At 42.8% G+C, this 22,767-nt stretch overlaps 1 protein-coding gene across 1 annotated transcript in view; it reads right to left on the bottom strand.

The window, feature by feature from the left end:
* Nucleotides 1-462: 462 nt before the first annotated feature.
* Nucleotides 463-22,767, bottom strand: part of LOC144682685 (LHFPL tetraspan subfamily member 6 protein) — a 175,544-nt gene continuing 153,239 nt past the window's right edge. The window contains exons 3-4 of the mRNA XM_078545269.1: nt 6,038-6,136; nt 463-5,178 (exon numbers count right to left, since the gene is read on the bottom strand). Coding sequence (XP_078401395.1) covers nt 5,060-5,178; nt 6,038-6,136 — 218 coding nt within the window. The 3' untranslated portion in view covers nt 463-5,059. The remainder of the gene's footprint in view (nt 5,179-6,037; nt 6,137-22,767) is intronic.

Genomic DNA, 22,767 nt, shown 5'->3' with positions numbered 1-22,767 from the left:
TAAGTGAATTCTTTATTTACTTACGTTTTCTTGTTGAATCTTAATTTGACCAAAAGTAAACTTCCTCTACTTTGGAACTTGTATTTTTGCATGTTTGTATCTGTGTGTGTTGTAACAGTTGGGATGTGTGTTAACTTTTTTAAAAAATGTAGCTATACTTACCTGAGTGGGTTTTTAGCAGAAGAAAAACTAACCCCTTGTTTGTTTAAACTCAAGGAAGCCTGGCTGACTGAGTCCTTTGCTATCAGCATGTTAAACAGTTAAGCTGAATTGGCACATTCATCCATATATATTTCAAAAACCCTGTTATGCTCAACCGATGAGTGGAAAAAAAGGGATGTCCTTACACCCTTCCTCACCTGGATGTAACAGTGGAGAAAACTAAATAATTAATTGCAACACCTTGAAATGACTGCATGAAAATGGCAGCTCTGCAATAAATGGAACTTTTACACTAATAAGTTAAAGCAACAGTAGGTACTTTAATGGTCCAAGCAAAAGTACACGGTGTTTGCTGCAGATCAGTCATTTAATAGTTGTACTGACTTATTACAGAGTATTACAAATTGCAAACAATGTATTGGAAAGAAATACAGATTTGGAATTACACCACTGAGACTAACAAGTGGAGACAGTGAAAACATGACTTCAGGTTCTGAACTGCACTCAGTCTCAACGTTCCTTGAAGTGGTAGTTTGGAAAGTTTACAACAATTAAGAGGTTATGGAAAAATGTTTGTGGTACCTCAGGGGCAGCACAACTAAGCATAAACCTTCATTTTACGCACAGTAATTTACAGTCTGTATATCCATAGCCCTGAACTGAGGCACTACTTATTAATGTAAAAACTTGTACACATTAAAATTTTAAATAGTTTAAACCTACATTATATAAGCATGTAATAGCATGTATACCTAGGACTATAAAAGAACAGCAAATCCTGCTCAGCCCGAAGAACAATCCCACCCTACAGCAGTATCCAAATGGACCAGTAGAGGGCAATAGATGGTAAGATTTTGTTGGTACGTGAGGTGCACACCCATCTTGTTTATTTTGTTCTCTGCATCTCAACTCAACACTAAGCTAAAGGGTAATTGCAGCCAAAATTGGCAACCTGTTCCATGTCCTCTGTCTGCAACTGTTCTCCAGGCACCAGGAGCTGATCAAAAGTGGACCAATCATGACTGTTCCTCTAATTAACAGCCCTCACCTGTCCCCAAGTGAATCACTGTGCCTTCACTCTATATGTGGCGTGGCTGAGATTAGCAATGCATGAGTGGGTATGTTTCAGTTTAGTAGTCCCATCCCAAAACTTCATGGCATGGTTCATCAGAACTTTTTACTTACCATATACCACTCCATCCTGCCAATCTTGGGATATGTCACCCTTGTAAATCTTAGAATTCTGAAAACAGTCTGCAGATGGGATTACAGAATGCATGGGGGAGAAATTAAATATTGATGGGGTTGCAAAATAGGCATGAGCCGATCACCCATCTGTAATACACTGGTTTTCCTCTCTATTGAAGTCAACAGAAATTAAACCTCACCCTCACATAGTTCAACATCCCCATGAGGAGGTTTCAATTCACAGAATAGAGTGTCTGAAATCTTTGTTCGAGGGAGGTTCATTGCACCTAATTCCCCAAGCTTATTAAATCCTGCTCAAATGAACTCCCATATCCTGTAAATCTTCAATCTCTAATTTTGCAGTCTTCTGGGATCTATGCTACATGCAAAGCAAGTTACTGGTGATGACCTAGATTCTATGATACGCTGCGTTTAGTTCCATTCTCTCCACTTGTCTGAAGGGCCTTTAGATTTTCTTTTGAACAAATTACTCTATAATTACTTAGTAAACTAATTGGGAGGCAGTGACCTCTTGATTTATAATGTAACATGGAAGCTTTCACAGGATCACAAATTGAGGTCTGGGAAATATTGGAGGCTAATAAAATGTATATAAAGCTAAGTATCTTCAGCTAATGATATTAAGATATTATAAATCATCAACCTATTTTGTGGAATGGGGACCATTTTGAGCACCGACAAACTTAGCATCTGTATTAAGTGTTACTGTAAATGCTTAATCATTTGGCTCTTGTTCCTCCAGGCTGTTTCTAGGATTGGGCATGCACCCAAGATTTTAGAAAGACCTCAACAAATGCCCAAACAATTTTTAGGCCACATATTTTTTATAATCATTTGCCATTGTGCTTCAATAAGCATATCAATAAAACATCCATTGTGACCAACCTCAGTCAGCACACACTTCAAATTCTAACTCTACCATTTTGCTCTACAACTACTCAGAATTTACCAAAACATCGGATTGTTCAGTTCATTATTACAGTATATTACAGTGTAATCACTATCACTGTGTATCAGAGTGGCACTACCTAATCTACGTGTGATCTCAGTTCACATTTGGTTTTTGGCTGGTGTGTAGAAGTTTGATTTGGATTAGAGTACTTCAGGTTTCCAGCTGCATGTGGATTTTCAACTTAACAAGAGTCAGTGACCCAAATATTTGTTTGATATTTCTCAAAGGTCCAAGTGCCAATCAATGGTCTCTCGACTTTGGATCCAAAGTTACAATGTGGTGCAGATATGAAATTTGAATTGCGCCAGCAGGCTATCCAGTTTACATCTTTATTCTAAACCTGATCTTAACTGTCTGGGCAAAGGAGCTGATTCCTGACCTTCATATCTCTAAGCCAGGTAATTCCTGGTTGGTAAACATATCATCACTATATTTCATCAGTAACTGTAAATTTAAATGCGTACCTCCTGTTTGTGGTTTGTTTTATGCCATGGGTTTGGTCTATTTGAGTTTGACAGATCTGGTGACCTGGAAAACTGGGTGAATATATGGTTTGTTTACCAACATCGGGGCAGCGTTGAGACCAAACCTTTCAGAACTGTCAACACTTACCAAACTGAATCAGGTGAACTCAGCAGCAAGGTGAAATGGCACATTCTATCAGGCCTTGTATCAGTTGCTTTGCAAGTTCAAGACAGATACAATATTGGTACAACTGCCATATATCTGATTTGCAACCCCAGGCTGAGCCTAGAAATGAGATGGAGGCCCCACTTTGTGGAGAAAATGAGGGGGATCTCAGAGTAGAATTGATATTGACAGTGTAGAGTTTTGTTGAAGGTGGATATAATACTCAGGGTTACCAGATAAATTCTGCTGTCCAGACATGCATTTTCTATTACATGCCCACTTAGTCAACTATCGATGCACTCATGATTTCTGACTAGTCAGGAGCGATGTAGCTTTTGATTGCTGAGGTTGTATGTAGGCAAAAGGCTCGGATTGTCCTCCGCGCACAAATCATGTGAAATGGTAGTGGAACTGGTGGAAAATGAAGAAGTGAGGATTGCTGCTGCCTTCCTGCCCCAACCTACGTGCCCCTCCATGATGACTATCCTAATCCTGCCCTCTACAGGTAGATTATGGCAGGAAGCTTTGGCCCCTTCTACGATGGGTTCAGTCACTTCAGGGACCACTAGGCAAGGAGTGGTGTTAATCCCTAGGTCAGCAGCTCATCCCCAACACTGCCCTATCATCACTTATGGGGGAAAGAGTGCCTTTCTCCTGTTCCAATTATGCCGGACACCTGTGACTTTGGTAGGACTTGGCTCAGTCTGAGCCCTAATGGTAAAACCTAACTCCGATCTTTGTGACCCCTTTAACCTCGGATTCACCTCTGCTGGTGTGGCAGCGGTGGTCTTGTTGTGGAACCACAGGAATTTTCCTTGTTTGCAGTGGTGGAGGCGAGGGGATGACTCCCACCTGCTGATACGGATGCCACCAGGAGTCAACCCTGCAGACGTAATGACCTCTAACCCAGGTAATTGGGTTGGATTCATCGCATGATTGGTGCTGGGTAGAAGTTCTGCACTGGCCCTCCTCTGGCAATGTGAGGAGAACCCAGGTCTAAATCTACTGTCTTTTTGCTGTTCACAGGATTTGTTGAATATCTGCATGGAAAGTGACTGCTACTTGTATACTGTAACAGCAAAACACTGACACAAATTTGTACTATGCAAACCTATATAATGAAGTATACACATGTTGAATACAATCTACCTTGACATGATAATATGGTACACAATATAAAATACTGCTATTACCTACATTTATTATGCTTTAACATTGTGACCAAATTATAAACACATTTTTTTCCAAAATGGAAATGTGCGGATATGGATATATAATTATATATATAATTATGTACATATATGTAAAAAAAAGCTTTTACTAGTAAATTGGTCCTTTGAAAAACATTACTTAGAAGATGAAGAAGGTTGCAGGGGAATGCTATTCACTCAAACTGTTCCATCTTTTCCAGAGGGGAATAAAATTCACCATAAAATTGTTTCAAGAACAAAAATTATGACTATTACTGCTAGCCTGGAGATTGACTCCCAATGAGCATAGCTTGTTCCCTGTAACTTCCAAAGCAGCTCTTACAGCGAACAGAAGGCATGACTTCAAACCAGCTTGAAAGGTGCCCCTGGGCCACCAACAGCAGGAGAGCAAACGACTGGCTGCTTTGCAATCAGTTCCTCTTCCTCTCCTGACCCACTCTTTGCTATTTAGCCGAGCCAGGGTGCTCTCCATCAATGATGTCAGCAGCGGCCAAACAAGCAGGAATATCTTCCTCGATGGTCTCCATTTGTTCTTGACTCATCGACAACATTTACAGCGAGCCTATTCTATAAAATGAGGGAGTTTGAGCAGGGAGCACTCTGAACAAAGAGAACTTGTCCAGGACGGTCCTTCCTCTTTAATGATTTGGAAGGCCTCAACAAGATACATCCAAGAAACAAACGCTTAAAAGAAAAAATGATCATAAACCCAGACGTCAAGTCTTTTGCTCAGACTGATTTTCAGTTTGCAATCTTCTCATTTTAGATTTTAAATGCCATTAGGAGTAAGTTCAGTAAGGAAACTTTGGAAAAGTTCCATAAAATGTTTTGCCTGCAGTTTTACTCCTCCACAGCCCTCTTGCTCAGAGCTGTTTCAATGTCCTTATTTGGGGCTTCAGTATGGATACTGTTTCTGCTTTTTGCCAGCAAAGCAAGCCAGCCAAGTGCAGAGAAGCATTGCAGCCGCTGCACCTCCTCCAGTACAGTAATAGGCCCATCCCAGCTGACATGTACCTATAAATCAATAAAATTGTGTTAATTCTAATATTGCCAAGTTTTGCTTCACATTCAGCTTTCGAGTCAAAGATGTAGGAGCTTCCATAAGAGGCTCAGCTGCCACGTCTATTTGAAACTTCTACTTCAGACCGTACAAGTTCTACCCACAGTAATGATCTCTCCAAAGTGCCATGGGGTTTGTCACATGATAAGTTCCCAGACATAGATATGGAATTCTGGCTGAGTACAGATTGAGGCAGAAGGCATGTGCTTCCTCATAGGTAAAAACTTAAGCCTAGGAACTACTGTGGGCAACATTATTGTACAAATGCTTATCACACTCATATCAAAATTCTTCTCTGTTGTTTTAACGGAAGAGCTGACCTGTTTATTTTACATGGGCTAATGCCTCGTTAAAATAGTAGATAGAGGCATTAATCTGATTGTGCTAAACAATCTTGCATGAAGAAATCCAGGAAAACTTGCGACTGGACAAGACAACTCATTGGCAGCCCCTGGAAGCTGAATAGCAATGAACTCACTTGCAACATCTTAAAGGTTAACATTCTAGAACATGTAACTAACAAGATGTGTTTCCCATTCATGGACTGCAGCGGATCAAGAAGGGAGTTCACCACCACCTTCCCAAGGGCAACTAGAGTTGGGCAATAAATGTTGGCCTAGCCAGCGACGCCCACATCCCATAAATCAATTAAAAAACGTTTGGCAATGTTTGTGATGGAGATCAAATGGGGTTGGACCTCAGCTCAGGGTTGAATATGCTGCAGTTGCCTATATTTTGACCCCAACATGCTATGGGATTTGAAAATGGTTTATACCTAAGCGAAGATCCTGACTGGAAGTTCAGTTCACTTACCTAGCTCAAACTGGTCTGAGAGATTGCTGCAGGTTTGCTGCACCTCTTCACTATTCCAGCCCAGGGGATACAGGGCACAACCTGAGCCAATCAGTAGACCTGGCAAATAAAAAGGATAAATGTATTAAACTGGGAGATAAATACACATTATAATATCTACAACATACAGAAAGCTCAACAGCACATAGCACAAATATATTCAGCATACCTAATAGCTGTTACATAATGCGCCTCACTCCATTTGCACTTTGTGCTGTCTAGCATCAGGCTATCAAGTTTTAACATTAAATGACAGGAGCATGGCAATTAGTGAGACTGTCACCCAGCAGGTTTGCTAGAAACAATGAGTCCCAAGGAGATGCCTGAGAACTGGATGTGAATCCAACCCAGTCTGGTGGGACAAAATTCTATTGTATCTCAGCATCGATACACATTAAATGAGTGATCTCAATCCAGTATACTTAGGCCTCAGCACAAAGATTCCCTCAGAGGATTGGTAGAACAGCTTTCTAAGAGGAGGTATGTTGCTTCTGTTTGGTCTAGCCAGGGCAAAACCAGATGTTAACTGTGTTCGAGGTTTTCTTGGGTCACCTTTTAAATCTACCTTCAATGAATTAAAATCTTCCAAAAGCGGGGGCTTTTTTTATCTCTGTTTATCTCTGAGGATCCAGTCTGCAATCCTGTCCTGGACTCATAGGACCCACCAATGCCACACGTTCTTAAGCCAAGCATATGCCAAGTCTCTGAGGAGGCCATGCCACGAAAACTCCAATGTTCAAAATGCCCCCCCACTTAACCTCCTTTCACTGCCAGATTTTTAAGGGGCAGGTGGAGGGTCTGCCCTTTCCTATGCCAAGCAGGATTTCCAGCCTCTCTGAATGCCAACCAAGGCCGAGAAATTCCTTGGCGCTGCTCCAGCTGCACCAGCAGAATGGGAACCATTCAGAGGAATTTCCTTTCTCTAGTCTCTGACCATTTTGGTGCATACCAGCCCAAGTTATTCCACCAAAATGGCCACAATCTTCGACCCTTTATTGTCTTAACTCCAGGTGAAGTGCAAGCATGTTGGTGCAAAGTCCCCTTCTGTGCAGCAGAAAGAAGAATCGAAGGGTGAAATTTAATGCTCCTCCAGAGATAAGTTCAGAGGTGGTGGTGGGGGGGGTTTTTTTGGGGGGGGGGGGGGAGAGGCGGAAGGTGGCGGGATGGGGTGACCATGTGATTGGGTGGGGGGGGTGTAGGGTGGCCTTTGTGTCCAGAGGCCAATTAAGACCCTTAGGTAGCCATTTATGGGCCTTATCTCACTATCATTGGAATTCTACCAGGAGGCAGAGGAACTCACCAGGTGGCCAAACACACAGCAAGCTCCTCCAGCCCCCTGGGGGCAGAGGTGGGGTCCCTTGTTCTCAGGAACTATGTGCCCAATCGAGGGATCTGGCATCGAGGAAGGACCCACCACCCCCTCCCCCTCAGCCCTGCAAAAAGCTACCCCCACTGTCCATGCTGTTGACCCCCTCCCCTCCCACACCAGCAACCAAACCATGGGACCCCCTCATCCCATTCCCTTACCTCTCTCCATGGATCTAGCAACAGTCTGGTGAAGTTCCAAGTGCAAAAGAGGCAATGGCCATCGCTCCTGGTGGAGCTGCTAGTACTGGGGAGTTGCTGACCTCTGATTGACCAGCAACTCCCGAGGGCATGATTTCCAGCTGCATTGGCTTAATTTGACGGGAGGCTCAATGCTGTCCAGGTAAGTGCCCTGTTCTTACTAAATTGCATGGGACCTCCCAAAGATGTTCAACATGGGGGTTTCCACCCTGCCTTAAATATTAAATCCCGTCTGAAGTATCAAGCAACAGCCCCAGTAGGTGCAGTCTAAATGCACCCTGTGTTATACCTGGTACTGCTTAATACTGACTTCGGGTGCCTAAAATCTCTCACATTGATCAGCACAAAATTGACCAAAAGAAACATGGGGCAGGATCTTTCGCTGAGCGGGCGGGCAGGCGCGCGCCTGACCCGCTTGAACGTAAAATGACGTGTGATGATGTCGGGCGAGCGCCCTCCTCCCCACCCCCCCTACAGGCAGCGCTGAGTGCTGAAGCACATGTTTCACGCTGGGCAGGCCCTAAATTAGTACACCAGCGTGAAATCGCAGTCCAGCCCCAATCGCGGGCGGCAGTCAGCTTCCTGGCCTCTCCCACCTGCCCCCACTGAGCCCGCCCAACAAGGGAAAAGTCCTGGCCGAGGGAATGCTCACTGATCATTTTTAACTGATTGTACCATCTGTGCTGAAGCGTGCAGGGAATTGCGAGGGGGAATTTATTGTAAGACTATGATCTGCCCTGTGTATATGATATGCAAGCCACTTAGGTCACACTACTTTCAGCAGTAATAGCAAGCTAAATCAATTCTGTGAGAAGTATCGTCCTCCCTGGCCCTGATCAGCAGGCTTCATAGTGAGTAACACTATTAGGTTGTCTGAACGATTGTTAATTTTTCACTCCCAAAGATTTGTGTGCATTTCCGTACTAGCGTCTTTGCAGTCATACTGTTAGCTAAAATGTTCAGCTTGCAAAAATATCATTACTGTGAGAACACCCATTTAACAGGGTACACCCAGAAGTGGAGATGAATTCCTGATTATAAATTCAGCCTGAAAGCAACCGCATTGATAGAAAGTATTTTTACAGAATAATAAATAACTTGACAGCAACTTGTTGGTGATCAATCAGAAGTGTATTGTGTTGGTAATATGATTTGGTCAGTAATTGGTACCAAGACGATGGTAGAACAGTTGATTTCTCCCTTGGCGTTTGAAGAGTTGTCAGTTAAATAGTCATACTGAACTTGTTGGTTTCTGCTCTCCAGAATGCTTTCTCTGGTTTTCCTTAACTGTGAGTTAATTGATGTTATTTATAAGCCTGTGTTAAAAATAACAGCAACTGTAAACTCCAACATAAAACCTGACAATTTATAATGGAGCGTACATTTGATGTTATTTTTAACACCAGGCTAAAATCCTAGCTTTTATGTCCTTAATAGTCACTCTTGGGGGTGATTAGCTCAATGGCTCTACAGCTAGTGTGTAGATCAGGTTAACACCAACAACACAGGGTTTGACCCTCATTCTGGCTGAAGAAGACTTACTGCCTCCTCACCCTGCCCATAGTAAAAAATCACTGCAATTTGCCATGGTTCAGTGAATTTGTGCCAAGGACCTGCCTTTGAGCAGAGAACTCAAGAAGAAGGTTAGTCACCCTTGCGATTCTATGTAACTATAATCATGGTTCTTTGCTCCTCCACAAAATCTTCAGGCTCTGTTCCATCGTCCGCCAACATCCCTTCTCTATAATCCACTCCATGGTATTGCTCCTTCCTCATTCCAATCATAATTGTTGAATATGGAGTCACTGCATCACCTCCAATAGCTTCTCTTCCTACCTAATTCCCTCCACTTTGCGATTTCCTCTTCTCCTTTCAATACCTTCCTCAAAAGCTATTCAACTCAGTTTTCAGGCCCTCCCAAACTAACCCTCTCTGTTGTGCTTTTTTCTCTTCCCAATACATCCACCTTAACATAAATCATTGCCTAGACATGGGAGGAATGCTGCAGCATTGCAAGTTGCTGTTGTGTAGCATGACACATCAGAACTTTTTACAAAGCATCTTATGACATAGGAGGCCATTCAGCCCATTGTACTCACTCTACAAAAATACTATCCAATTAGTCCCACTGCCCTGCTCTTTTCCTATAGAGCTGAAAATCATTCCTTTACAAGTAAATACGGAATTCCCTTTTGAAAGTTGCTACTGTATCTGCTTCCACTATCAACAAGTCACTGCATAAAAATAAATCTTCATCAGCCAGGGCTCGTTGGCCAATTATCTTATTATTGTGCTACGTCGGTACTACTGAAATGCAACATTTATTTATAAGCACTTCAGCTTTATTGGAGGTTGGTGTTTGTTCCAAGTTGTGCGCTATCGCATTAGTGGTAATTAATTTCAAAATATCAACACTTGATATCTCTCCATATCAGTTTAGTGTGTCCATCTCAGATAAATGGAAAAGTAGCAGAACAAGCTTAGAATTATAAGGTTCCTCTCTGTAACCTTGAAGCATAGACACATTAATCTAATGATGTGTATTCCCCAGAACACATAAGCCTCCAATTTCTGCTCCAAGTGACAGTATTTCTATTAACTTCTTTATTGCCTTGAAGGGAAAGCTGGTAGGGCTGCGAAAGTTGCAGTGCTTAATTCTGCACTGGCCTGACAACTATCAGCTAAATGTCATCTCCTTAGGCACAGTTCAATTTTTAGGCTGTTTAAAAAGTGTGTGATACTAGATGGGAAAAAAGGCTTGTAGTCTTAGTAGCCTATCCCTGTTCCTAAAAATTCTTACACTCTTCTGAAATAAGTGAATAAATTTGACTTTCTCCCTGCCTCTCTCTCTCTCTCGCTTCACGGTCCAGCAGCAATGAACATAACCGTATAGCCCATAGTAAGTCTTTGGGAAACCTTCCTCCATTCAGTGGCCCACCCATAAATCAAAGAGAATTATTCTCAACAACTGGAGATCCTGAAAATTATCTGTTGTTAGTGCAAGATCGAGAAGAAAGGTGTGACCCAAAATCACCAGACTAAAAAAAATGGCAATTAAAGTGAAAATTATTTATGCTTCTGAAGCAAGCGAAATACATCAGGGAACATTTTCTTGGTACATCAATAGATTGAATTATCTTTGGGACATTCAAATTGCAATGAGTCATGGGGTCTTGCTCTTATAATGATTAATGAGGCCACTACATGGATAAATGGCAGCGATGCAGTACAATACCCAAGTGCTGGAACTTGCCAAAATGCTTCTGGGCAACTTCAATTCCTCTTAAGTTTTGCAATCGATGGACTAGGCAGGGGTTCGTTTGGAGTTAACTATCTGCAATAAAAATAGTGTATAAGGGGCATGGTTTTCTTCAGGGCTGAAGTTAGCAGATTTGAATTCAACACCATCTGCAATGATGTTTTTACCTTATGCTTAAAACGAATGACCTTTATGAGTGAATGTCCACCAGGTACATTTCACATTAGGGAAGCCAAGAGACAGCATGAAAAAATATGGGCAAGTAATACTAAGGAAAACTCAAGGAATTTTTTAATATAAATACATAAAGAGCAAGAGGGTAACTAAAGAAAGAGTAGAGCCTATTCAGGACCATAAGGGCAACATATGTTTGGGGGAGGAGGATGTTGATATGGTTTTTAATGAATAATTTGCTTTGGCTTTCACAAAAGAGAGGAATTATACAGACATTGCAATTGGTTGGGGGGGACGGAGACCGGGGGGCAGTGGTGGGGGGGTGTAGAGGAGTGTGAAATATTAGATAGAATTAACACATTGAGAGAGTTTAACATCTTTGAAAGTGGATATATCCCCGGGTTTGGACGAAATGTATACGAGCCTGTTAAGGGAAGCAAAAGTAGAAACAGCAGAGACTCTGACCATCATTTTACAATACTCTCTAGTTACAGGTGTGCTGCCAGAGGACAGCTAACATTCAAAAAGGGAGAAAGGGATGACTGAGTAATTACTGGCCACTCATCCTAACAATGATGGCAGGGAAATTATTGGAAAAAGATTCTGAGTGACAGAATAAATCTTCATTTAGATTCATCAAAGACAGTCAGCACAGATTTGACAAGAGAATGTCAGTGTCGGGCTAACATGATTGAACTTTCTGAGGTGGTAACATGGAGACTCGATGTGCATTTGATGTAGTCTATATGGATTTTAGCAAGGCTTTTGATAAGGTTCTACACGGCAGACTGTCCATGAAAATAAAAGCTGAAGGCAAAGAGGCCAGTTAGATCCAAAGTTGGCTCAGAAGCCAGAGGCAAAGGGTGATGGATGATTTTGCAACTGGAAAGCTGTTTCCACTGGGGTTCCGCTAGGCACAGTGATGGTTCCCTTACTTTTGGACTTGAATGTAGGGGGTATGATTAAGAAGTTTACAGGTGATACTAAACTTGGCTGTGTGATTGCAGTTGGCGGGCAGGCAAAAAGGCCAAGCAGCCTTTGCATTTTTTAGGAAACCTCATTCACAGGCGGGATGAGGTTTCCAACAGCAAATAAAAATAAAATAAATTTTTAAAAATTTAATTAATAACAAGTCCCTGCTCATGTGACAGAGTGCTCATGAGGGGGCATGTTTATAATATTTTAGAAATCTTCATTTTTAATTTTCAAGTGCGCACCCGCACACATGCAACGAACTTGCACTCTCGCCTTCCTCCTATCCCCTGCACAGGCAGCGCTGAGCGCTGCCACTCATGTTTCACGCTGGGTGGGCCTTAATTGGCTCGCCAGCGTGAAATTGCAGCCTGGTCCCGATCGCGGGCGGCAGTCGGCGTCTCGACCACCCTCGCTGAGCCTGCCCGACGAGGGAAAAATCTTCCCTTATATGTTCATTCTCATTCCTCTCTCATTTTTACAGCCAGGTAGCAGAAGTGAAAATATTTCTCATTGACCCCAAGTTGTCTTTTGCTGCTATTAGATAAAGGTGGGAAGTAAGGAGCTGAATGGATATCCTGAGCGACATCAGGCAATGGGAATATTGGTTGCTATCTGCTCAAGAAGGAGGGAGCAACTAAAGAAAGGCTCATCATCTACCTTTTTGAAACAGCAAAGTACAGACATTTTACCAGACACCAATGTAATCCATGATATGTCGTTTAGGATAAAAACAGCAAGTGTTGGAAATTTGAAGTAAAAATGGAGAAAAAATGCTGGAAACTTCACAGGAAGTCAATCAGCATTTGAAACAGGAAGAAAAGGTTATATTTTGGTGGGTCCTTCATAGTGACAAAGAGCCCCAGCTGAAATGTTCTCTCTCCTTTGGCTATCGAATGACTCACTGTACGTTTCCTTTGTTTATTGCTTGTCAGTAAATCAGCGTGTGTCACTGTTTACTTGTGAAAATGTTGCAATAAAAAGGGAAAACAGAAAATTTTGTACGATATAAATAACATGTATTTATTCCGGGGATAAAATATAACTATAACTAGCTATAGATGGGATACATTACACAAGGGATGATGGGCTGATGCAGTAATGGGAGGATTCAGGTCTCAAACATTATTGGTTACATCAGTCAGGTCAACAGAGCCACTGAGCAGAAACGTCATTGTTCCAATGTTTCACACTATTATAGAAAGGGTGCTACAGATTTCAATGAGTGTTGGTTACCAGGGTAATCTGAAATCTGATTTGGTCTGTTTAAAGTTTTTTGGAAACGATGAACAAATATTGGTGGAGGAATTGAGCCCCATTTTGTACAGAAATTAGTGGCACAAAGGAATAATTTTGGACCATGGAGTCCTGTGCCTGCATTGGGGGTGAGGGGGGGAGGGGGGCATATTGGTAAAGGTTGCTTTCCAGGTGTTAGGATTACATTCAGGCCAGGCCACCAACAACAATAACATAATTACATAGCACCTAAAAGGTAAGAAAATGTCGCAAGATGCTGCACAGGAGCATTATAGAAGAAAATATGACACAGAGCCACATAAGGAGATATTTGATCAGACCACCAAAAGCTTGGTCAACAGGATAGGTTTTAAGGAACATCTTAAAGGAGGAAAGAGAGCTAGAGAGATGGGAAGACGTAGGGAGGAAATTGCAGAGCTTAGGGAACTTGACATCTGAAGGCATGGCCACCAATGGTGGAATAATTAAAATCAGGGATGATCAAGAGACCAGAATAAGAGGAGCACAGATATCTCAAAGGCTGTGGGCTGGAGGAGGTTACAGAGGTAGGGAGGGGAGAGGCAATGGAGGATTTTGAAAACAAGGGTGAGAATTTTAAAATCAAGACATTGCTTGACCAGGGGCTAATGTAGGTTAATGCAGGGGTGATAGGGAACAGGACTCGGTGTGAGTTAAGACACAAGCAGTAGAGTTCTGGATAACTTCAAGTTTACAGAAATGTGGGAGGCTGGCTAGAAGTGCACTGGAACAGTCAAGTCTAGAGCTAACAAAGGCATTAATAAGGGCTTCAGCAGCAGATGAGCTGAGACAGTTTTTATTGACTTACTTTGTCAGCCTCCCTCCTCCACCTTCTCAGGACCAGTGAGGCAATAGGTACAAATCCATACAATTACCAAGATGTAGCCAGTGGACCAACTTTCAACAATTTAGGATAAACACATTTGGATAGTGATCCTTTTCAAAACGGCTTGCAGTTTGAAAATGGTAAAAAAATAAAATGGCTAAAATAACCAGGAAATTAGCTCTGCTTAATCACTAAACTTGTTTAAAAATGCAACTGTATCAGAACAATAATGTGAAAGTAGCTGGTCCATTTTTAATTAATTTTCCTATTGGCTTAATTTAGTATACAAATAATTTCTTTAAATAATTCTTTACTAAACGTGGGCAGAATGATACAGACAGCACGTTTTCCCCCGGAAACTGCATCGGCGTGGAGCCAATGTACTCCACACCCACCCACCCCGCAGCCATAAAGCACTGCAGGTGGGTCTAACGAGGGCTGAGCGGGACAAGTCCCGCCCTCTGGAGGTGCCGGCCAATCCGACTGGAAGTGCCAGGAAGGCATTAGTGGCCACTGTTGGGACTGCGGAAGAAGTCCAAGGGGCATGGATCCCCAGAGCAGCTAAGTCCGAGGTCATGGGCTGGGAGGATTTGGGTAGGTTAGGTAGAGGAGCAGGTTGTTGGGAGGGGGCAGGTTTTAGGGAAGGGGCGGGTAGGATAGAAGTGGATGTTTGACCTAAGGGGGGGTGGGGGGCCGCACCGCACCGCAATTGGCAAACGGCAGTCCCCGAAGAGTGACCCCCTCCTTCCTTCCCGCCCTTTAAATCTTTAAGTTTAAAAATTGGGCTTCCCAAATGTTTTATGGCATTGGGCAACATATTATCAGGGTCAATTGGCTTGAAAACAAGCCTAATTGACAATTAATTATTCAATTAAATATGGTGGCGGGAAGGTGGTGGGATGGGCGCGCACCCCATTTTACATGCCTCCCCCACCCCCATGGGAAACATGCCTGCCGGGCGCACATTAAAATTCAGCCTATGTTCCAGTGGCGCCTAATTAATGTTGGTGTAAACTAGAACAATATGAACATGTTCACAGGCCATGAAAATTTGAGCCTGCCGAAAAGTGTGATCGAGCTAAACTGTTTGAAATGTGAGAAATTCCTTTTGGACAGGCCTCAGGTTACTACTACACGCTTTATATGCTGATTGTTCCTCACCTAAAGATGGGCCTAACATCAATTTCTAGGCCATGTGTCAGGAGCTGTATAATATTTTCTCCCAGCCTCTTGTGTTATTATGCTGATTTGCCAATGAATGTTTAATTTTCTCAAACAATCACATTCATGGAGCTGATTGTAAAGAACAATGGGGCTGTTGTGACTGTTCGCAAATGGTAAATGCGCAGTTTCCCTGTGGTTTCACACGTCATATCTGCAGCTGTTTTGATGTCAAAGAGGCATTCAGCAAGCCTGCTGGTGGCTGCTTTCTGTGCACATCTCCAGCAGTGCAAAGTTGGGGGTCAGGGAGAAAGAGAATTCTTCCACCTGGCAAGGTTAGTGTCCCACTCCAAACCCTAGACAAATACATGGAACTAATATATTGCCTTGCTTTGCTGTGGAGATTTTCAACATCCTGTAACTGTTTAGAATATGTGGTTAAGCGGGTCTGCTCGAGACCGTGACAACAGAGAAGCCTTTTGTCTTTGTTGAATTCTGTTTTGGCTTCTTCATTTATGTCACGGTATACACAGGGTTAAAATCAACCTCACTTACAGATAAATGGGCCAACCCAATTGATGTGCACAAAGGCTCCAGAACAGACAAGGCCTAGAAATTCAGGTGCGGCATATTTGGGAGCATTCGTTGCACCTGAATGATGCAGTTTGATGTGCACCTAATACTGGGCCACAGGCCTTATCACCATTGGACGCGGGACTGAAGATCAGATTGTCAGAAGGGCAAAAAAGGTCCTCAAGTAAGTGATAAACGTGGGCAGGGATGGTGGGTGGATGATGGATTTGGAAATGAAGCAGTGAACTGGCCAGGGGTGAGGGGGTGGAAGATAGCCACAGTGCAAGGATGGGGCCGAGGTAATGGTAGTCTATGGGAGGGTGGTGGTGGCGATTGCAGGAGCTGGCAGCAGCCCACACTCTTTAAATGTAGAAATGCTCCAGTCCCACCTGGCTCCATAGTCAGGTAAGTATATTTTAAAGCCTTACCTTGTTGTCTGCCTCAGGGCAAATCTGTCTTGCATTACAGATCTGAAACTGATGTTAAAACCCCTTATTTACATATGCACAGGGCCTATTGCATGTTTCAGGTGTGTTCATTTAAGTCAATGGTTTGGCCATTACTAATATAGTGGGTGACAGGCTTCAGGCAGATAACGTGTGGGTCTTTCCTGTTCACCATAATGGAGGAGGCCACTTGGTGCCTGAAGAATGGGTGCTGCAAGGCCAAATTTCTAGGCCCATATCGTTAATATAAAACATGAAGGAGACACATATCTTAAGTTGAGACCTTGTTAACTGGATTGCTCATTGTGTTCAAAGTGTGCTACCAATAGGGAATAATTGGAATGTTCTAGAATTGGGGAATGTTCCTTAGTGAGGAAAAGTCTCAGTTTGTCCGAAGCTTTTGCAGCAGATTAGTTTTGTTCATGGGAAGCTGCCAATTCAAACAATAATCCCCCTGAGGGCCTTTTCAAGTATATATTTTATTGACAGAGCAATATGAGTTTAAGAGATGTATTTTTAATTTCCTTTGTCCCAGTCAATCTTCCAGGATTTTTAAAGTCTATCTTGGGCTGACTACCTCCTAGTCAGCATTCCTCCAAAAGCTATATGACAGAAGTAGGCCGGTAACTCTGTGAAAATATACTTAGCAGTGAACTTCCACTTAATGTCATTGTCAGCGTTTTATTTCGCTTCCAGTTTTGCGCTGAATGTTAATGCAGGAGGTGCAATTGTTGTTTCTCTACGTTGTAAGAATTAATAATGTATGTAAATTACTGCAATTCAACTGTTTATTTTTTCTATTTATCTATAAATAAATCTGTTTTGGTAGTTTTGATTACGCAGCACAGTAGCCTTGGAGTACAGTATAAGTTACAAATGGGCTTTATAACTGTGACAGAACTGTGCTCTATCTTGCTTCAAGCTATAAAAGCTCTGCATTTGATTTGTTTCACATGAGATTTATAACTAGGTCAAGCATAATAAATTCAAAATTAAATGCTGTCACTTTCTGAAAAGAATGCTTCTGTTTTCACCATGCAGCCTATATGTAAACATCTAAGAAATATTTGCACTTGTATAGCATCTTTCACATCTTCCCAAAGGACTTTGCAGCCAATGGAGTACTTTTGAAGCACTGTTGCAATATGGGAAATGTGGTCACCAATTTGTGCACAGCAAGGTCCCCGCAAACAGCAATACAATAATGACCAGATAATCTGTTTTTTTTAATGTAGAGGGATACATGTTTCCCAGATCATCAGGGAACTACTTCCCTGCTTTTCTTCAAAACAGTGTTGTGGGACCTTTTACGTCCACAGAGAGGACCGACAAAGTCTTGGTTTAACATCTCAGCTGGATGATGGCGCCTCCTACAGCACAGCACTGAGATGTCAGTCTAAATTATGTGCTCAGGTCTCTGGAGTGACACATGAATCCACAACCACTCAGAGGTGGGCGTATTACCACTGAGTCAAGGTTGACAACTATAATAACTATAATTTAACAGCTAGTATAAAGGATTGATGCAGCTCCAACTGCTTTTTTCAGACATAATGACTTCATCCACTTCTACAGTATATCCTACACAAATCAGCATTTATTTCCTCTGAAGGTCTTTCAAAGTGCAGGCGTAACATTTATGTTTTTAGAAATGTTGTCAGTAGAAAAGTCTCTGAATTTTTTCTTTGAAGTTTTCCCCCTCTTGAAGGCACCATCTCTGGGTGGGATTATGGTCAAACTGGTCATTCTGGTAACTTGCCTAAATGGATATGACCTAAAAGCCATAGGAGCATTTCAACTGAATACTATCCTCACCTAATCGTCCACACACAGGCAAACTTTGCTGCAGGATACCTAGATAACAGGAGTGGGACTCTCTTGCAGCAAACAGTTGATTTACCAATAATCCATTAACGTGAAATATTGCCTTCATGTATAGCATCACATGCTTCTGTGACTCTACAAGATGGATTCAAATTGTTTATGTTCTCCACCCTTCGGAGATCACCATCACAAATCTGCGGGCGGTATTTAATGGAGAGACAGTGACCTTGCCCGCTGGCTGGATAGCCAAAGAGAGCTCTGCATCACCTCTTTTAGGGAAGGCCCACGGTATTTAACTGGACAACAAGAGGTCTTCTCTGAGATCAAGGCGGACGTCTTGCCGGCTGAGAGCTGTCGGCTAATTAGATGCTCTATTGAATGGCAGCGCCACAGGGAGGTGGTGTCTGCTGCTTGTAAGATGCCTACTCAAAGCCCAGTATCTTTGCTGGATCCTAGGCCACAGGTGAATGATGGCAGGAGGGGGAAATCACAGGGTGAGGGATGTAGGGGAGAGAGATGGGAGGGGCTGCGGCAGTAAGGTCAAGGGGCTGGCTCTCTGTGGTCCCCCCCCCTTACCGATGCCAGGTCCCTCGATCAGGCACTGAGTGCCTTTGATTTAGGCACCACCCCACCCTGAAAGACCCCACGGGTTTGTTTGTTGTGCTCCCTGCATGGTGAACCCCCTGCTGACTGCTGGGTTAATGCCAATGGCAGCAGGATAAGGCCCTTACATGGGCATCAATTGGCAGCGGGACGGGGAGAACATCCATGGGCCTTCCAGCCACAGATTCTATCGGGGTGGAGCCAGGAAGATGTCACCCTCCTGCCTGACTAAATGGCCAACCTGCCTCCAAACTTGCCACAGGAGAAGGCATTAAATTCTGCCCTGTGAATCGCAAGGGAGATGTGTAAAAGGAAACTGCAGTCTTGAATCACATATTAATTATGTGTTATGTTTGCTTTGTTTATTTGATACTGAAGTTGTAGGAACGTGCCTCGGACTTTATGCCAATTCTATAATCAAGACTGCCCGGTGGAGCATAGCAAAGTGTCCATGTTCATAGTCAATTCCTTGTCCACCTCTGTATGAAAACAAGAATGCATAGAATGCGCATGAAATGCAAATTATTCAAATTCATTTTCTTCCTCTTTCTCTCAAATTTTCTCTCCAACTGTGAAGGAGATTGCAGCCAAGCTCAAACTTGTAAGTACTCTGTTTCCACATGCATTCAATAACTCTCCGTATGCCAAAAGGAATGGGCAGTCTGCCTGTGTTTGTTTTTGACTTCCCAAATTCAGGATTGCAATATGCCCAGTTGGAGTGCCCTTACCATTTCCTCAGCTGAGATCACCTCACTCAGCAAGGACTAACCATGAATTCTGGAATTTCCTGCTCTCGTTACTCCTAGATAGCTGTTTTACCCCAGAAGAAATGGGACAGCTAAGTGAGTTTATCAACGTTTTGTAAGGTGTTTCACTGCCCTGCTGCTCCTGTGGTTTTCATTCTATGACGCAGCAGCTTGTAGCTTAAGTTGTAAATTGCTCTTAAAAATATCACAAGCATTTCATGTTTTCAGGAGTTCACACTTCCGATGTATTTGCGTTTGACAGACAGTGACAGGATGAGATAAAGTGAGATATCACTTTGGCTACTTGGAAACAAAATCAGACTTTCAAAATTTTTTCAATGTTATGACAAATATTTCAGCTGCTCCGGGTTAAGGTTACAACCGGTTAAAGTAAGCCAGTGTTTACATGAACACAAATGCAACTGTTGGGAGTCACTGTGCTATGTGAATTGACACTAATTGGGAAGTGAGATCAGTGTTAAGGGCTGGAAAAATGTTAATATTTTAAGATTTTATCAGTGTAATACTTCCACATCAGCTAAGCTCTATGCTTAGGAATGCCTCTCCCTAAACCAATTTTATTTCTACTGGCTGGTGTTTCAGTAATTAAAGGGCATCAGTTTAAGAAAGAAGTGAGTGATTTTTATATTGCCTTTATTACACAGAGGGATGTTACGTTATGGACTGCTTACCAGAAATAGCAGTGAAAGCTGAATCCACAACAGCTTTTAAAGGGGAAGTGAATAAATGAAATTAGGCAACAAAAGTCTTAGAGGGACTGGGAAAAGGGTTATAAAATTCAATGATTCTATTATCCACATTGTGTACATTGCTAGCCTGTCTGAGCAAGAATGTCAATGTGTCATTAAGAAATGCCTATCTGGATGCACTGAACCTAAAAATTCTAAGGCCAGGGTTTTAAGGCCCCGCTGTGGCGTGTCTGCCCCCGGCAGATGTTCCATTCAGTCCAGCAGGACTGTAATATCCTGCTGGGCAGGAGGGGCTGTAAAATCCTGGCCTAAACTCAGATTGAAAAGATGTTGCTCAAGAGGAGGAGCCTCCGGGCCTGGAATTATTATTTTAATAACCAGCTATGAAGGACTGAATATTTGTGTTGAAATGGACACATCCCAGATCAGTTTGGTACGAATGCCACACATAAATATCCCTTTGAAAAGTGACAGGTGACCCAGTGCAGACCATAAATAAATGGATAACAAAGCTGGGTACTCTGAAGGTGTTCAAGAGATAATTGCCTCCCCTTCTATTGCTTCCCTGGCCGCTGCCTTGAGTAGAACCAGACTGGCTCATGAGTTGAGCTTCTGACCGGCCAACAGCCTCTCCCATCACAAAGATTGTCCGCCTCTAGCCCTTCCTCAACGCATCTGCTGCTGAAATCAATGTCTTTGTCACTTCCAAACTCAACTATTCTGGTGCTCTCCTGGTTGGTTGGCTTCCTATCCTCCAGTCCAAAGGATTCAGAACATCCAAAATGTTGCTGCTTCTCCGCCTATCCCACATAAAAGCCTGTTCAGTGTAACCTGATGAATTTGAAGCTGAAGACACTTTATTCAGGGCAGCTGCAGGATTGGGGGAGGGGCAGCAGAATTTGGGGCAGGGGAGCAGGATCTGGGGAGCAGGCAGCAGGATTGTGGGGGACAGAAGGATTGGGGGAGGTGGCACTAGGAAATTGGGTGAGAGTAGCAGCAGAAATCAGTTTTTTTTAGAGTTTTACACAAGGCAACTGAAGTTCAAATAGAGAAGAAGCAGAATTTTATCTTTGGCGCACACCATAGGATTTATGAATCTACAAAGAGCCTTGAATGAATACATACATTTTGATTTGTTATATTGTTTACTGGATCTATTCAGAATCCGTTACATTTGTCTTTTCTGGCTGTGCAAAGACTGTGAAATTTGACCAAAAATCTCAAGAAAATTCAGTCAGATGGGTCTCTTCACTGAAATTATTTTCTCCGTTACCTTTAAAGGGAATGTGCTCGTTTTGCATCGTACCAAATATATTCTTGAATGCTTCCTATTATTTGTTTGCATGTTTATCCATTCAGCCCAGTTAACTGAGAAGAGCCCAGTTAACTGCAGAAAAGATTTGTGAGAATGGTTTTAGGGTTGCGAGACCTCAGTTACAAGGGCAGATTAACAAAGCTGGGGCTGTTCACTTCAGAGAAGGTTGGGAGGAGATTTGATAGACGTGTTTAAAATCATGAGGCATCTAGACAGAATAAGTAGGCAAAAATTGTTCCCATTCCCATGTAAGGGTTGAGAACCAGAGGACACTGATTTAAGGTGATTGGCCAAAAAAGCAAGGCAATATGAGGAAGAATTATTTTTATGCAGTGAGTGGTCAGGACCTGGAATGCACTGCCTGAGGGTATGGTGTAGGCAGATTCAATCAGGGCTTTCAAAAGAGAATTGAATAATTATTAAAGAGGAAAAATTGCTGAGCCACAGTATAAAGGCAGGGAAGTGAGACCATTAGACAAAGTTCAAGAGAGTCGGGGGGGCAGAGGTGAGTATGGTGGCCGTTACCAAGGAGAAGGTGCTAGGAAAACTGAAAGGTCTGAAGGTGGATAAATCACCTGGACCAGATGGATTACAACCCAGAGTTCTGAAGGAGATAGCTGAAGAGCTAGTGGCGGCGTTAGTGGTGATCTTTCAGGAATCACTGGAGTCAGGGAGGGTCCCAGAGGACTGGAAAATCGCTGATGTAACCCCCCTGTTTAAGAAGGGAGTGAGGCAAAAGACGGGAAATTACAGGCCGTTTAGCCTGACCTCGGTCGTTGGCAAGATTTTAGAGTCCATTATTAAGGATGAGATTTCAGAATACATGGAAGTGCATGGTAAAATAGGGCAAAGTGAGCATGGTTTCATCAAGGGGAGGTCATGCCTGACAAATCTGTTAGAATTCTTTGAGGAGGTAACGAGTAGGTTAGACAAAGGAGAGCCAATGGATGTTATCTACTTGGATTTCCAGAAGGCCTTTGACAAGGTGCTGCACAGGAGGCTGCTCAGTAAGATAAGAGCCCATGGTGTTAGAGGCAAGGTACTAGCATGGATAGAAGATTGGCTGTCTGGCAGGAGGCAGAGGGTGGGGATAAGGGGTTCCTTCTCAGGATGGCGGCTGGTGACTAGTGGAGGGGTCAGTGTTGGGACCACAATTTTTCACTTTATACATTAATAATCTAGATGAAGGAACTGAGTGCATTCTGGCTAAGTTTGCAGATGATACAAAGATAGGTGGATTT

The sequence above is a fragment of the Cetorhinus maximus genome, chromosome 7, assembly GCF_964194155.1.
Source record: "Cetorhinus maximus chromosome 7, sCetMax3.hap1.1, whole genome shotgun sequence".
Taxonomy (NCBI): domain Eukaryota; kingdom Metazoa; phylum Chordata; class Chondrichthyes; order Lamniformes; family Cetorhinidae; genus Cetorhinus; species Cetorhinus maximus.
The sequence above is the reverse complement of the archived record's forward strand: the minus strand, read 5'-3'. Positions and strand labels throughout refer to the sequence as shown.